Below are 17,457 nucleotides of genomic sequence, written 5' to 3'. Positions count from 1 at the left end.
AAGCTGCTAATAGTCAAAATAGCTGAAACAACTTAATTTAAAATATATATTTTTGCATTTCTTTGTGTCTTTGTGACGGTGTTGACAAAAACCTTGCACTTCTCCAGCAAAAACATAAATTATTAAAAAATGTTACACCTGGGAGATTGTACCAAAACATGGTGAGACAGCCAAAACTTTGTGTAACAATTATATGTAAATATGTTTTTGAAAAATCAAAAAATATATTTTAGAAAATTAAAACCTGTTTTGTCCCTAATCTCAGGAATCACTGACTTTTGTGTTACTCGCAGCAACAACTCCACCTCATTGTTAGTCCATTTAAAAAACTCTGTGCTTTTCCTCGACTTTCTGCCGCGATGTTTCAAAGAGCTGGAAAGTAAATAAACGGCACGAATCGTCTCGTGTTTCACGCATGCGCAGGACTGGAACGTAAGCGTTTTCGGCCGTTTCAGTGTGGATGAACAACTGGTTGGAAACACTTGAAAACAATAGTTTGGACGCGGAGCGTTTTTAGACGAAAACGCCGTTTTCAAATTTATCCGGATTAGTGTAGACGTAGCCTGAATGTTCTGGTCACTTTCTGTCTTCTGCTGGAATGATGAAAAGTGTTCTCAGTAAATGCATTTTTGTCTTATTTAGTTCTGTTTTTATAACAACACTAAAAAGATTAAAAGTATTTACAGAGAAAGTGAGTTGATGACATTGTTGTTCTGGGAGAATGTGGATCCTGCTGTGTTTGACACGTACTATCCACCTGAGCAGTGTAGCAGACGTGCACAGCCTGGGTCCACCTGTTCAAGTGGTCCAGCGCATACTTTGCTTAAATGCAGGTAGGTACAGGATGCAGTGAGTCATTTGAACATGGTGTGAGTCAGTGCATTTGCACCTCAAGTCAGTGACAAGCTAATCAGCTCCTCATGACTTTGAAGGATTTGGATATCCGAGTATATCAACAATTTTATGTGTGTTTGTGTGTTTTTGTTCATAGGCATTGATTCAGAAGGACACGCTGCTAACTATGTGGAAACAGAGCAGATAGTGCAGTACAACGGTGCAAAGGCTTCATTTGTTCAGGTGAGCTAAACACGTAATGCTCCAGCAGGGATTAAATGAAATCTGCTGTTCAGACCAACGATAGCAAATAGGAAAATGGTCAGTAAGTGAAGGAACATACGTCCATAATCTTCCTTCAGAACTTCAGTCTGTTGGCTTCTCAGGGTGCAAACAATATTAGGTTTACTCTAAAAAGTGTAAAAAGATGAAAAAACAGAAAAACAGAAAAATTCCAAAAAGTTGATTCTGTTCATCTGGAAGAAACGTTTCATCGCTCATCCAAGTGACTTCACCAGGCTATACAGCAATGACATCGGGATGTCATTCGGGCTGGAGAAGTGTAGTCGGATGATAACAAAGAGAGGGAAGGTAGTCAGAACTGAGGGGATCGAACTACCAGAAGGCAACATTGCAGACATAGAGGACAGCTACAAGTACCTGGGGATCCCACAGGCGAATGGGAACCATGAAGAGGCCGCTAGGAAAGCTGCAACCACCAAGTACCTGCAGAGGGTCAGGCAAGTCCTGAGGAGTCAGCTGAACGGTAAGAACAAGATCCAGGCTATCAACACCTACGCCCTGCCCGTGATCAGGTACCCTGCTGGGGTAATAAGTTGGCCAAAGGAGGAGGTAGAAACCACTGACATAAAGACAAGAAAGCTCCTTACCATGCATGGAGGGTTTCACCCCAAGTCCAGCACCCTGAGGCTGTACGCTAAGCGGAAGGAAGGAGGCCGGGGACTGGTGAGTGTCAGCACCACAGTCCAGGATGAGACAAGAAACATCCACAAATACATCACGAAGATGGCCCCAACTGACAGCGTGCTCAGTGAATACCTCAGGCAGCAGAAACCTAAGAAAGAGGAGGGAGACGAGGAACCATCATGGAAGGACAGGCCCCTGCACGGTATGTACCACCGGCAGATAGAGGAGGTGGCTGATATCCAGAAATCCTACCAGTGGCTGGACAGAGGTGGACTGAAAGACAGCACAGAGGCACTAATCATGGCAGCACAAGAACAAGCTCTGAGTACAAGATCCATAGAGGCTGGGGTCTATCACACCAGGCAAGACCCCAGGTGCAGGCTGTGTAAAGATGCCCCAGAGACAATCCAGCACATAACAGCAGGGTGCAAGATGCTAGCAGGCAGGGCATACATGGAACGCCATAACCAAGTGGCCGGCATAGTGTACAGAAACATCTGTGCCGAGTATGGGCTGGAAGTCCCGAGGTCAAAATGGGAGACGCCCCAAGGGTGATGGAGAATGACCGAGCTAAGATCCTGTGGGACTTCCAGATACAGACGGACAAAATGGTGGTGGCTAACCAACCGGACATAGTGGTGGTAGACAAACAGAAGAAGACGGCCGTAGTGATCGATGTAGCGGTTCCGAATGACAGCAATATCAGGAAGAAGGAACACGAGAAGCTGGAGAAATACCAAGGGCTCAGAGAAGAGCTCGAGAGGATGTGGAGGGTGAAGGTAACGGTGGTCCCGTGTGGTAATCGGAGCACTAGGTGCGGTGACTCCCAAGCTAGGCGAGTGGCTCCAGCAGATCCCGGGAACAACATCGGAGATCTCTGTCCAGAAGAGCGCAGTCCTGGGAACAGCTAAGATACTGCGCAGGACCCTCAAGCTCCCAGGCCTCTGGTAGAGGACCCGAGCTTGAAGGATAAACCGCCCGCAGGGGCGTGCTGGGTGTTTTGTATGTATGTATATATGTGTATGTGTGTGTGTGTATATGTATATATGTATGTATATGTATGTATCTCTCTATTCAAATTCTCATTGTTAATGGTGTGTTTGCAGACCAGAGGCTCCATCCCCTTCTACTGGTCCCAAAGGCCTAATCTCAGGTACAAACCAAAACCACAGATCAGCAAAACAGTCAACCATGTAAGTTTTTTACATGTAGATCCAAATGACACAACAAATACTTGTGCCTGTTGTGTTTATCTTCATTTCTGAAATGTTCCTGTTTTCGTCGTAGCTGGATGGATTTCAGAGACACTTTGACTCCCAGATTATCCTCTATGGAAGACAAGTCACTTTGAACTTGGTAAGAAAAATCCATTAGATGATTGCTACATAGCACATTTACAAGACCATGATATAACCTTAACAGTCAAATGAAATAACAGTAGAAGCACAAATACCCATATGCAATCGTTTGATTTATTAAAAAAAACCCCAAAGCCTCTTTGTTTTACTTGTTCTGTTTTTTTCACAGATAAACCAAAAAGGCTCAGAAAAGCCATTGGAGCTGGCATTTGACAAGATGGTCACAAACTTGGGTAATGGCATGATCAAGTAAGATTACCACTAATTCAGCCTAAGGCTTCATCTGTGTCTGGCATTTACTCGACATCCAGTTTTCCTCAGGTAATTAAAGCCTTGTTTTTGTCTAGGTACATAGCTTTTGACTTTCATAAGGAGTGCAGTCACATGAGGTGGCACCGCCTTCAGATCTTACTGGACATGGTTGCTGAAATGCAGGATGACTTTGGGTCAGTGAGTTAGTGTACTAGCTGGTGTCTGTCCAATAGCAATACACTCTTCATAAGAAGTAATGGTGTGCATATGGATTCAGATATTTCCTAGTGGATGCAGATGGAAAGGTGCTGTTAAATCAGGAGGGAACTTTTCGGAGCAACTGCATGGACTGTTTGGATCGTACAAATGTCATCCAGAGCCTGCTGGCCCGACGCTCTCTTCAGTCACAGCTGCAGGTATTAAATGCATAGTCACATATAATAATACTAAAAATAATGGATAACTCAACTCTGGGCACTGTTGGGGATGCCTCAGCCTGCTGAACTAAAAAAAAAGCTGTAATGGTTCTCGCATGCAAGACTTTGCTTATCATTCAACACCATCGAAAAACCTTGAAGTACTTTACAGTGCGAGCAACATTTACACACATTTAGGCCTATGAGTCTTAAATGTTTTCTGTTTCTGTTCACCACCACAGTGGATTTTAAATCAAACAGTCAATATGTGACTAAAGTGCAGCCTTTTAGCTTTAATTCAAGGGTTTAACAAAAAACAGGAATCCCAGCCTGTTTTAGGAAGTTTTTCTGGTGCAGTGGAAAGACCCCCAAATTTTTTTAGGTAGAGCAACGCACAACCATGTTTTTCATATAGTGCTCTTGAGCTGGGTTGGACTTTTTTCCCCTGCAAGCTAAATTATGAATCCTATTAATGGCTGAGCTACTTACCCTAAAGGTTTGGTTAGCTCTGTGGTGTATTTTGGGTTTTCGACCTATCCTTGTGGCCTCCTCGCTTTCATTGAAATCTCCTTGGACCGTAATTCCTTTTAGATTGCTATAATTCATTTTTCATTAACTGCAAATCAGTTCATGAAATAATTTTGCTAAACTCCTTACATCTAAGCTGAAAGTCATTATTTGGTTTAAAATCTAACATGGTAAGTGTGCCGAGGCCAAATTACAAAAATGCTTTCATTGTCCAAACATGTTTAAACAGAGAGAATCCACAAATAAACAAACAGCATATTTTAGATGGAGACATTAGCACAGAGAGCCTCATACTGCTTTATTTAACTGGTGATGATTAATAGTGCACATTACACTTTGATACAAAGTCTTTACTTTTTTAAAGGTAAAGCTTCAGATCTCTGTAACCTGTTTGCACTGTGCTTTCCTTAATCTGAACAGCCTTGACGTGGGCAGTTTCTGCTTTAATGCTGCTTTCAGGTTGTTGGTCTGCTTTGGGGATTTCCCCTCAAATCAGAATACTTCATTGATCTCTAACAACATTATGTGGTTAGAGACAATAAGAACAGTAACAGACTGAACTAATTAAATAATACAATATATTACAAAGTTACAAAATATAAGAAATAGCTCAAGTCTAAATATCCAGAATATTACACAGATTAAATATATATCATCTAAATTTTACTCTAAACTGTAAACTATGAAACTTTGTTACTTTCACTGCAGAGGATGTGCGCTATTGTACTATTGTATTGATGGAGGAGTTGTACAGGGAGATGGCCTCAGACAGGAATGATTTCCTGTGGCGTTCAGTGGTGCATTATAGATAATCTCAGCCTCTCAGTGAACGGGCTCCTGTGACTGGCCAGCATGTCATGGAGGTATTATCCAGCCTCATCTTTGACAACATCCGCCTCTCCAACACCACCTTAAGGGAGTCCAGCTCCGTCCCCACAGCATTACTGGCCTTACGGATCAGTTTATTGAGTCTGTTGGCATCTGCTCCCCCAGCATGCAGCAGCATAGAGGATGGCACTGCCACAACAGACAGCATCGTCTGACAGATGTTAAAAGACCTTAACCGCTTCAGAAAATAGAGACGACTCTTCCTGTAGAGTGCAGTGTTGTTTTTAATCCAGTCCAGTTTATTATCTATGTACTCCAAGGGATTTATAGTCTTCTACAATGTCCACTTCAACCCACTTCCCCCAGTGCTCTGCCTCTTCACTCTCACTGATGCATTCGTGATCAGAAAACCTCTGATGGCAGGCTTCTGCGCAGTGGCTGAAGTCTGTGGTGTAGACGGTGAAGAGGAAAGAGGACAGTCCCTGTGTTGCTGATCACCTGACACACAATGTTGAAGACGCGCATTTTGTGGACTTCCTGTCAGGTAATCAACAATCCAGGACACCAGAGAGGCATCCACCTGCATCGCTGTCAGCTTATCACCCAGGAGGGTCGGCCTGATGGTGTTGAATGCACTGGAAAAGTCAAAAAGTATGATCCTCACAGTGCTCGCATAGACACCATTGAGCAGGTAGATGATGGCGTCGTCTGCTTCTCGGCTGGGCTAGTAAGCAAACTGAAGGGGATCCTGATGTGGGAAGTCAGTGCCACACGTCTGCAATCCTGGGGTCACTGGAATGTGGCAACTTTGGTAGAAGAACGAGGCATGACGTCTTCTTCAGCACTGGGAACCTCTGCAGACTCAGACTCTGCTTGTAGGGGCTGGGCATTTACGACAGTGTCAAGTCTGTTGAAAAACACATTAAACACATTAGCCCCTTTTCCATTAGTACCTACTTTGATCAGCTTGCCATGGCTCACCACAACTGGTTTTCCATTACAATTGAGTACCACCTAATCTGCCTGGTTGTTGTCATAGCTGTTGTCATAGCAACACTGCCTAGCATCCTGTAACGTAATTAGCATCCAAAATGGTACAAAAATGGTACAATGGTACAAAAAAGATGGAAGTGGAGGCGTCGATATACCTGCTGCTCGCTCTCTGGCTTTTCGTCAAACTCAGGGACCATGGCTTTGTTTTGTATTTCCCTCATTGCCGGGTTACAAGAACGGCAGTTTTGATTTTCATGAATGAGATGCTCTCATGACTCATCGAGTGACGCTACTGACCAGCCAATCGCTGAGATGCAGTCTGACGATGTCGCCTGCTTAGATCGCTTGGAACCCCGGTGTACTAGGTAATATTTTAGTACCTGATACCAAGTACTATGATCTAGTGGAAAACTATAGAAATTAAACTAATAGAAAGGAGGCTATTGGCTCTGCCCTCACCGCCCCCCAGCTCTTTGCTGTTGGATGGCCTGAATCCGGTGATTGTCTCCATGCCACTTCACACCTCTCTCATACTGTTTTCCACTCCAGCTTTCTCCGGTAATTATTAGCCTCTCTGATGTTGCCTTTCAGTAACGCCTGAACCATGCTCACCTCCTCTCTATTGTCCACTCTGAAGGCCCTCTTCTTGTCATTGAGGAAGGTTTTGATGTCCTTGTCACCCACAGCTTGTTATTTGGATAACAATGTCTGATCTGGGACAATGGAGTCGGTGTGGAAGGTGTAGTTGGTAAAACACTCAGTAAGCCCATCGATATCCTCACCTTGAGGTTCACAGAGAGTCTCCCAGTCTGTCACAAAACAGCCCTGTAGTTCCACTAAGGCCTCCTCAGATCACCTCCTAATACTACCGGTGGTCACAGGCTCCCTCTTCACAACAGGCACATAACGTCTTGATGCATGCTCAATCATCCAGGTAAGTAAATCTCCAAAAATTGATTTTGTTCATCTGGACGTAACGTTTTCAGTGAGAGAAATGTTTTGTCACTCATCCAAGTGACTTCTTCAGTCTCAGCTGACTGCAGGTTTCCCCAATCTTATAAACAGTACATTTGCATAATGACTGAAACCAGCCCACTGAAGGAACAATGGGCTGTGAGGTCAGTTCCTTAATCATAATTATGCAAATTATCATGACCATTGATCAACAACCACTAATCAATGGCCATGAGTACCATTGACCTGACCTCCCAGCCTATTGTTCCTTCAGTGGGCTGGTTTCAGTCATTGTGCAAATGTACTGTTTAAAGGTTTGGCAAACATAGTGGTGAACTGAGGTCTATGAGTGACGTCCACACTAACTGCGTTCATGTTTGAAAACATAGTGGAGAACTGAGGCTACGTTTTCTCTCTCCGTTTTGGCCTCCCGTCCACACTGAGACGGCGTTTTCCTCAAGGAAAAACGCAGCGATTTGGAACCGCTCTCGAAAACGCATACATTTCAAAACAGAGCTGTCCCGTCGCAGTGTGGACGCTCGAAAACGCAGACTTTCTAAAACGATGACGCATTTTAGTCATGTGATGCAGTCATGTGACCACTTAAACAAAGATAGCGGAGGGCATTATACAGCAGTTGTTTTGTTGGCTCTCAATTTTGACAGCCCTAAAAACGATTATTATCAGTTTGTACATGCTCCAGACAGCCTCTCACTCGCTTTTGCGCATGTGCAGGACTGGAACGTAAGCATTTTCGGCCGTTTCAATGTGGACGCACAACTCCGTGAAAATGACTGAAAACGCTAGTGTGGACGCGGAGCGTTTTCAGACCAAAACGCCGTTTTCAAATCTATCCGGGCTCGTGTGGACGTAGCCTGAATCATCTTATGGTCTGACCCACCCAGTGGGGGTACAGAGGAGGAACTGTATGAGTCCTTTACATTAACATACAGTAGGTCTAACAGTCTCTCCCCCCTGGTGGGACAGACCACATACTGTGAGAAAGTTGGCAGTGTAGTGTCCAAGGTGACATGGTTGAAGTCACCCGAGAGGCTGTAAGCTGAGTCTGTAACCGGCCAATGGCAGAGTGAATAATGTCACATGCAGCTGTGAAGTTAGCAGAGGGAGGAACATTAACAGTCACCAAAGTCACATGGGTACATTTCCTGGGAAAATAATACAGCCTGTCTCCAACAGCGCACAGTTCAATGTCTGGGCAACAAATCTGCTCCTTGATTGTTATATGAGCAGAGTTACACAACCGTTTGTTACAAGAACAGCAAGCCCCCCTCCTTTCTGCTTACCGCTTGCAGCAGTCACTCTCGTCTCTTTCCTCTCTCCCCCAACATGGCCCCGCCCCTCCCTGAGCCTGGTTCTGCTGCAGGTTTCTTCCTGTAAAAAGGGAGTTTTTCCTTCCCACTGTCACCAAGTAATTGCTCATGGGGGTCGTGTGATTGTAGGGTTGTTGTCTTACTTTGTAAAGCACCTTGAGGTGATTGTTGTTGTCAGTTGGTGCTATATAAATAAATTAAATAGAACTGAATCAGTCCCAGGCCTTTATGTTGGTATTTTTCTTTACACTTTCACCATCGTGCGAACATCTGCTTCTGTCCAAATTATAAATATGACATCAAAGAGCAAATAAAAGTATCTGAGCACATAGTTCATCAGTTAGTTCATCTAGCTGAAGGACTGTTGAGCTTATATGGAGCAGTATTCTGTTGATGTCAATAAACTGGTCATTGATCATGATCAGGAGTACATCTCCTCTCATGATATGTGATTAATTTGCCCTAGGTATGACTGTTTGCGATTCTTCTTGGCCTTAGTTCGTGCATTAAAGCCAACCAATGAAAACAAAACGTTCTATTTGTACTGCTTTGCACTGTAGTATCTGCAGCTGTGTCCCCAGGGACAGAAGCCACATCACTCCAAGGTCACCTGTTCCTCTGAGAATAGCAGACTTGTTGCTGAGTGGGTTTTTGAAACCCTGTTTTGTCTATGATTATTCTTCAGATCTGGGTGGTCCTCCTGGCACCTTACAGTCAAAAGCATAGTCCCACTACTGTCTTCAAATGCACTGAAATTAACTCCATACCATTTTGCAGTGGGATTATATTTGCTTTAATTCTTCTAAATGAAGGCAGCAGGTAAACAAGGAAAATGTTCAGAGTTTGCATAAACAAGTTAAAACAGGGCTGTATTAGAAAACATTTAGACTTGAGAGCCTTTGACAAAAGGTGTGTGTGTGTGTCTTTAGAGGATGGGAGTTCTCCACATAGGCCAGCGGATTGAAGAGCAGACAGACTTTGAGAAGATGTACAAGAATGGTGGGTGTTCCCTCACACAGCTGTAGCCTGAGTAGTAACAACTAATCAGAGTTTATTGTTTTTTATAACTAAATCCTGCCTAATATGCAACTGGTCCTTTGCATGCTCGCAAAACCTTTTGGATCCATTGATTTTTACAATACTTCTAAAGGGCATTGTGTGGTAAACGGCACCAACACTGCTTCAGTTTGATATGCTCTGTCCCAGCTACTATCTGGCCTGCATGATTTAGTCTGTGTCACAGTTTTACACCCCTACACACACACTGAGCAGAAGACTTAGCACTTATTGCACTCTTTTACATGTTTGCTTCATGGATACACAATAACTATTCAACTTTATACAACATTTAGTTGTAGAACATTCCCACACATTCATACTCCAATGAATGCATCAGAGAGCGTCTCAGGGTTCAGTGTCTCGTTCAAGAATACTTTGATGTGTAGACTGGAGTAGCCAGGGATTGAACGACGAACTCTCTGATTAGTAAATGACCTGCTCTGCCTCCCCTTCTGTGTTTCACACACAGCCTGGGCAGACAATGCTGATGCATGTGCCAAGCAGTATGCTGGAACTGGTGCCTTAAAGACTGACTTCACTAGGTGAGTGTTCACACAGCAAACACCTCAATTTTATCTACAATACATGATAACTTACCTGCATATTTGTCAGACCAAGTTTTCCTTTTATCCATACCTGTCTTCAAGTTCTGCCATCAGAACAGATAGCCTTCACTTCCATAATGAGGTGGAACCAAACACCCATGACTTTGGAGTAGCTATTTCTTTTTTAGCGTTTTGTTTCTGACTTTTGTGCTACAGTCGTGTCCATTTCAATCATCAATCTGATCACTATTGACTGATGTATCCAGTCGCTTGTACTCAGCTAAAATATGAGCAGTCTTTAGAGTTGCAATAAAAAAACCTCCACCTGTCTTGGTGTGCATGTCTTCATTGAACACACAGAGTAAAAGCTCCCAGAAAAGCCAAACTAAATGATGTCTTCAAAAGCTACTGCAGAGATTTGCAGTATGGATTGTAGATCGAGATGCACAGATCAAACCTTTTCCACTTCCAATACGATACCAATATGTTGGTTTGAGTATTATTGAGAACAGTACCAGTAATTAATGAACATGTTATGTCTCACTGTGAGGAAGACACTAGCAACATCAGACCCAACGTAAAGGCTGTTTTCCTACTTAAAAATAAAATGTAAAAAATAAATTTAACTAAAAAATATAAATGTTACTTACTAACTAGTAAGTAAGTAGTAAGTAATGTTACTTACTTACTTACTAACAAATGTGTTTTTCAAAAAAACATTTGTTAGTAAGACAATCATGAATGATAAGAGGCCGAGAGATGAAATATTAAATAAAATGTGTTGGTGTTATTCATGAAGCTTCTTTGTACTCGTCGCATTTCAGCTCAGAGTAAGTCGGTGTTGATGTTAAAGGAAGAGCAACACAAAGGCAGGAAATCTTTCTGAAAGTGCTTTGTGGTTCACGCGTGTTGAACTTTTAGCGCCATGGGTAGAATGAACGCTGCGCACCAAGACAGGTGGAGCAGTTTAACTGTGTTTTGCTGAAGCTGTATCGAAACATTTTACAGTAAAGATATCAGAGAGGCTGTTCAGTCAAACTGACGTGCAGTTTTTCGTCATAAAGGAGAAATTTTGTTAATTCTAAAACTAATGTTTTCATTCAAATTTAGCGCCGTAGCCTGTGTCTAAAAATGCAGAGGAGTAAGTGACAGAGACACCTGAGGGTGTTGCACAGGTATGAAGTAATGGCTTCATCACTGGGAGTGCCTGCAGGGACACCTCTTTTTTTTAAAACCCTGGCTTTGAAGAATAAAAACATTGTACTGTGGGTCTCTTTGTAATGATATGTGAGTTAGCCTTGTACAACTGTTCCTTCCATTCATCCATTTTTTTCTGGTAATCCGTGGCGGGGTCGTGGGTGCAGCAGCCTAAGCAAGAATGCTAGGACCTCCCTCTTTCCAGCCACCTCCTCCAGGGGGCCTCCTCCTGGTGGGACATGCCTGAAACATCTCACCCCAGAGGCATCCTTGCAAGATGCCCAAACCACCTCATTTGGCTCTTTTAATGTGGAGGGGAAGCAACAGTACTCTGAGACCCTCCGGGAGGGCTGAACTCCTCACCCTATCTCAAAGGGAGAGGCCAGCCACCCTTCAGAGAAAGCTCATTTCCACCGCTTGTATCCGTGATTTCATTCTTCTGGTTACTACCGATCTAAAAAGCAGGGATCTTTCCTGTTTTTAATTCTTTTCATCTTCCATACCTTGAAGCAGGTGAAGTTGTGCCAGGATTTTTTGCTGTGATTTACTACCGGATCTTGTCACCATAGGTGAGGGCAGAGACATATGTCGAACAGTAAATTGTACTGATTCTTATAAGTGACAGAAGGGGACCTGGGGAGGGAGCTTGAAGGAGAACGCCTGGTGGCCGGGCCATTGTTCCCTGAAGAAGGAAAATGACCCGCCGCCTTGTAGGTTCAACACCCACAGGAGATGTCGTAGGGGTTGGGTGCATTGTGTGTGAACTGATCCCCGGCTATCGAGGCTGGCTCCCGGGACATGGTATATCACCTCTCTGGTGGGGAAGTAGCCTGAACAGCGGTTAAGAGTATCCAGTCTTCTTGGAGTCACTGGGCGGGGTCCTCGAGGGTGTTCATTCTGCTGACTCTGTTGTCCTGCTGGGAGACTTCAGTGCTCACGAGGGCAGTGACAGCGAGACCTAGAGCGATGTGATTGGGAAGAGCGTCCTGCCTGGTCTTTGCAACTGTTGCTGATTAGTGTTGGTGGTTATACCTGGTTCTAGCCTGCTGAGAAGTCTAATATTTAAAGATCACTACAGCCACACATCATCAGAATATTACAGTTTGTTTTATATATCTGAAAGGAGTTTTAGTGTGTCTGCAAACCAGATCATGTCGGAATCCACAGAGTTGTTGTGTGGAGTTCCTCAGGGCTCTGTGCTGGGACCTATTCTGTTTTTAATATAAATATAATATATATCTTATCATCTTTTAATATATAGCTATATTATTCTTTTAAGTCTGATTGACTGATCTTTGACTGTTTAACCAACATTAAACAATGGTTGAACAATAATTGCTTACAGCTAAAACAAAACAGAAACTTTGATTATTGCACCAGACGGTGCAATACCCGATATTAAACGGCGACTGGGTGACTTCGGTTCCTCACAGAAACATAACCTTAGAAACCTGGGTGTTATTTTTGATGAAGCTTTTTCTTTGGAGGGACATTTAAATCCGATAGTAAGAACCTGCTTTTTTCACTTGAGGAACATTTCAAAACTTAGATCCATCGTGTCAACAAGTGAACTCGAGATGATAATACATGCTTTTGTCTCTACAAGACTCGATTACTGTAACAGCCTGTTTACTTGTCTAAACAAGAAAGGGCTAGCTCGTCTACAGGTTGTTCAAAACTCTGCAGTGAGGCTACTGACCCGCTCGAACAAGGGAGCTCATATGACTCCTGTTTTAAAGTCGCTGCACTGGCTACCAGTCAGATTTAGGTTCCATTTTAAAATTCTAGTTTTAACTTTTAGAGCATTACAGGGAAAGGCCCCCCCCACGTTGCCGATTTGATTCGTACACATACCCCCACTCGTAACCTGAGGTCATCAAACCAAAACCTTTTAGTGGTCCCCCACACTCGTTTTAAAGCCTGAGGGGACCGATCTTTCCAAGCTGTTGCACCCAGACTGTGGAATGCACTTCCCCCATTTCTACGGGGTTTGGACTCAGTGGAGACCTTCAAAAAGCAGCTAAAGACATTTTTATTTCAAAAAGCTTTTAATTAGACCAGCGTTTTTATGATGTATTTATGACTGTATTGTGTTTTTACCTTGTAAAGCACTTTGTGACACATGTCTGTGAAAGGTGCTATATAAATAAACTTTAGTTACTTTTGTTTGCGAGGGCAAAACCAAAAACCCGAATTGGATCTTGCTCTTAAAGAAATACTCTTAAAGTTTCTAAATGGCGATAGGTTCTCCTCTGCGGACCGTTCATGAGCTCCTTAATTTTACTTTGAGTTCTGTACTTTAGCAGTTATTAAAATGGTAAAGTAGTTGTAAATGCTGCTGCTTTTCTTGCTGCTGAATTTCATGTTCATATTTCAGGACAGGAAAGAGAACACACTGGGGACTGCTGATGGACGGCTGGAACTCAATGATCCGATATTACAAAAACAACTTCTCTGATGGCTTTAGACAGGTGGGTACCAGAGACGTGCGCTGAGCTTCATGGCTGATCCATCAGAATCAGAGTTACAAATATATGAACCCAACAGAGTAAATTATTCACCATTTGGCTCAAGTCAGCTAGTAGAGGCACTTCCTGTTCCTGCCTTCCATTCGTGTTGCCGGTGTCTGAGGCAGCTGCTGCTGTTCTGGACATTCGATATTATTTTTTAGTTGCATTTTGTTACGTGATTTCTGCATTCATTTGGTTTTCTTCATTAATCTCTCAGTTGCTGGTGTCTACCTCACGGACACACAGTGGGAAGTCAGTGGTAGTTGCCTCAGTGCCCCACACAGTGGCAGCTGGAGACAGATGTTGAGAGATTAATTATGAAAACCTTGCAAATTGCTGCAGAAATGACCAGATGGAAATGCTCCATGGAGTCTAACACAGCAATGACGACTGCGTCATCAAATAGAAACACATGATCACAGCAGCAGGAGTTGCTGCAGACCAGAAGCGCCGCTGCTACCTGCTGCTGCCACAAATTGGGCCAGTCCTTCCTCCCATTTGATTGGCAGCAGTTTCATATCAGCGTTCTTTACACATACAAACTGTTTAAAAAAACCTAACCTTTACTTATAAATGAAGTCCACACGCCGATCCTTCTGGACCAAAATGATTGTCCCTTTTTTGCACCATGGACTCACGAGCGCCCCCTATTAGTGCCTTGTTGCATGGCAGGGCACCATTTGTGTGAGTGTGTGCAATCAGAATTTTTAATAAAAAATAGTTCATTTATTTGATTATTATATTTTTTTATGATGACCTCTGCTGACCACGTCACTGGTGGGTTCAGGTTGTCATCCTTTATATGCTACTTTATTAGTGTGGACTTGTGATTTTTTACAGTTATTAATCTTATGAATACTATGAATGCCATATTGCAAAGTGAAATGAATCTGTTCCATCAGATACTACAACAATATCACAATAATACAAGCTACTAATGACTCTTACATAATTATTATGTTATGAGTAATCAGACCGTTGCAGGTAGACTTTTCTTTACAGGCATGTATTCTTTTAAAATCAGGTCATGAGCAGCATGCTCAGCACTGATGGTGTGGAGATTTAGACAAGACTGTGAAATGTAAATAAAAACAGAATGCAGTGATTTGCTCATTAAGCCATATTTTTATTCTAAATGAAACATAGAAAAATGTTTAAACTGAGAAAAATACGAGCTATGAGCTCAGAAAAGCTCAGCGACAGGGCCGTGTTTCCCACTGTGTAGCATTCCCTCTTCTTTTAACAACAGTCCAGAATGAAGTAGAAGCCTCTTGGATGAGAGGTGAAAAGTCTTCAAACCAGTCCAGTCTCACTCTTTTACACTGATTGTAAACCTGCTCTTTTTTAAGCAGAGACAAAAACTGTTAAACTGTGTTCAGTGTGCACCTCATTGCTTTGCTGCATTCTACAGATCAGCAATGACATCAGTAAAATATTAAACCTGCATACAAAAATATTTTAAAGTCACTGCAAAATCTTTTGCAACAGAACACAATCCAGCAGTGAAAACTGTAATTCATATAGAAGAGCGTACCTGTAATGATGTCACTGCAAAGAAGAGTTCAGGTGGGCTGTTTTTCCTGCAGGATTCCATCGATTTATTTCTGGGGAACTATGTTGTTGATGAAGCTGACTGGACCACTCCACTGCAAGACCCCAAGGACTGGAAGTTTCTGACAGTAAGAAGAGTTTAAGAAGCTTGACTCAGAACATTTTCTTTTTCTGATGTCTTTAATGTGACGCTGCTTTTCTTTCTTCTAGTTGCCCATCATCATGGTGGTTGCCTTTTCCATGTGTATAATCTGCCTTCTAATGGCCGGTAAGACTAACTGCAGTAAACTGAATGTAAAATAAATTTCCTCCACTGATGCAGTTTGACCTGTTGTCTCCTGTCAGGTGACACGTGGACCGAGACGCTGGCTTACGTCCTGTTCTGGGGAACAGCCAGTGCAGTAACCGGTGGGCTTATCCTCTTCTATGGACGGGACTTTGTAGACGCTCCTAAGCTGGTGCAGAAGGAGAAGCTGGACTGAATGTGTGTGTGTGGAAAGCAGCTGGGCCCTCGCGAACTCACCACCTCATCCTCTACCTCGTCATCACTTTATCTGCATCAGCAGGCCTGGAGCCTTTACTAACGCATGCTGGAGTGAGGAGGTCGGTGGGCAGCGAGGGTGGCTTTGTGCCCGACAGCAGGAGAGACTGAAGAGTGCACAGGCCCGCTGCTCTCCACACTGTAGGTGACTGGACGGTCTGTCCACAGGTTGAAGTTGACACTGAACCTCAGGAGTTTGTTCTGACCCGATGTCTTTGTTCCTCATTTAACTGGAATGCTGTGGACCTGTTTAAATGTATTCCTTGTTGTTCTCCACCTCATTCCTTTTATGAAAACATGGGGATCAGACTTCAAACAGCATAGCTGTGAAGATATTCCTCTCAATTCTCCTTTCTTAGTTTTGCAGATGTACATATGTCGATTCACATTCTCATGTAGAACTGGTGTGTCCTAGATTAGACACTGCCTGTGTTTCATACTCTGCATTTTAAGATCAGCATTAGCTTTAAAGGCTCTCCTGCTCCAACAACTATTTTTGCTGTATAAATCTGCATGAGGGGTCTTTATCATTTCATGTAATACTCAACAGGTGTTTGTGATTAGGTCATCAGTCATAAATGAACCCAATTTAAAAAAAAAGAAAAAAGATTTCCAGACTCTTAATAATAATAACGATGTAGCAGCTGCAGTAACAGCTAAAGTATCTACGGCCTCATTCGAGAGACAGCTTGGTGACCGCCTGGGCATCATCCGTCTCCAGGAGACGTTCCTCCAAAGAAGTCGGGTTGTATCTGTGGACAGCCTCAGCAGCCTGCTGGGGAACAAAGCAGCTGCACAGAGGATCTCAGTGTTGCATACACAGGAGGCCTGCAGAGTGTTTTCTTTTCTGGATTTTTTGCAAGGAGGTATCCAAGTGTGCTCGTCCTTCAGAATCCAGTCAGCTAGAACATGATTTATGGTTGTGGAGTTAAAAATGGTCCGTTGATGAAGATTACTCAAAAGGACCTTTTAAGAAGGGGATTTATTCTGGAAACCCTGGAGAAAGAAAGTTGTGTCATTAACTCGTTTTCTTGTATTACCTTGAGTGAACTATTTTTGCATGTCACTTCACCAGAGAAAAAATACTCCTTTGACTTGAAATCCTAATCTGAATAAATCTGTTTTACTGTGGTACTAAAGGATAAATCTACAAAGTTTATGTGAAACAGTATTCTCTTCACAGGGACACCATCGTGGCTGACAGTGTACTGACGTTAGAGGAATTTAAAAATTACATTTATAACAATGTTCTTCCTCTAGGTCTGTGCATCTTCATGTGTTCGGAAAACATGCCTGGAGTCTTCAATTTCACTTCATTTCAATTCAAATGCTTTATATGTGCTTTATATTATCATCATTATTATTATTAAGACAAATATCTACAATATAAAAGATGAAATCCCAAAAATCAGCACTGTTGTGACCGTGTGAAGAACAAACTCCCTTTTAACAGACAGAGCTGTGATAAAGGCGGGCTCAGCTGGCAGACGGCGTGTGGAGCTACGTCGGGGTTGGAAAAAGTCATTTGAAAATGAAATTCTAAGTTTTGCTATTTAAAAGTTTTTAAAAAAATGTGTTTAAACTAATGAATGATTTTATTTTGAATAAATTGGGTTTTCTGAGCTTCAAATTT

At 42.8% G+C, this 17,457-nt stretch overlaps 1 protein-coding gene across 2 annotated transcripts in view; it reads left to right on the top strand.

The window, feature by feature from the left end:
* Window positions 1-17,457, top strand: part of LOC116318448 (phosphatidylinositol-3-phosphatase SAC1-B) — a 54,176-nt gene extending 36,719 nt beyond the window's left edge. For both annotated transcript variants that reach the window (XM_031737451.2, XM_031737450.2), the window contains exons 10-21: window positions 992-1,077; window positions 2,868-2,954; window positions 3,049-3,117; window positions 3,289-3,368; window positions 3,467-3,565; window positions 3,649-3,787; window positions 9,351-9,420; window positions 9,950-10,022; window positions 13,600-13,693; window positions 15,319-15,411; window positions 15,494-15,551; window positions 15,629-17,457. In XM_031737451.2, the coding sequence (XP_031593311.1) occupies window positions 992-1,077; window positions 2,868-2,954; window positions 3,049-3,117; window positions 3,289-3,368; window positions 3,467-3,565; window positions 3,649-3,787; window positions 9,351-9,420; window positions 9,950-10,022; window positions 13,600-13,693; window positions 15,319-15,411; window positions 15,494-15,551; window positions 15,629-15,765 (1,085 nt within the window). In that variant the 3' untranslated portion in view covers window positions 15,766-17,457. The remainder of the gene's footprint in view (window positions 1-991; window positions 1,078-2,867; window positions 2,955-3,048; window positions 3,118-3,288; window positions 3,369-3,466; window positions 3,566-3,648; window positions 3,788-9,350; window positions 9,421-9,949; window positions 10,023-13,599; window positions 13,694-15,318; window positions 15,412-15,493; window positions 15,552-15,628) is intronic.

Source organism: Oreochromis aureus, linkage group 11 (assembly GCF_013358895.1).
Source record: "Oreochromis aureus strain Israel breed Guangdong linkage group 11, ZZ_aureus, whole genome shotgun sequence".
NCBI lineage: Eukaryota > Metazoa > Chordata > Actinopteri > Cichliformes > Cichlidae > Oreochromis > Oreochromis aureus.
Note: the sequence above shows the minus strand (reverse complement) of the source record. Positions and strands in the feature narration are given on the sequence as shown.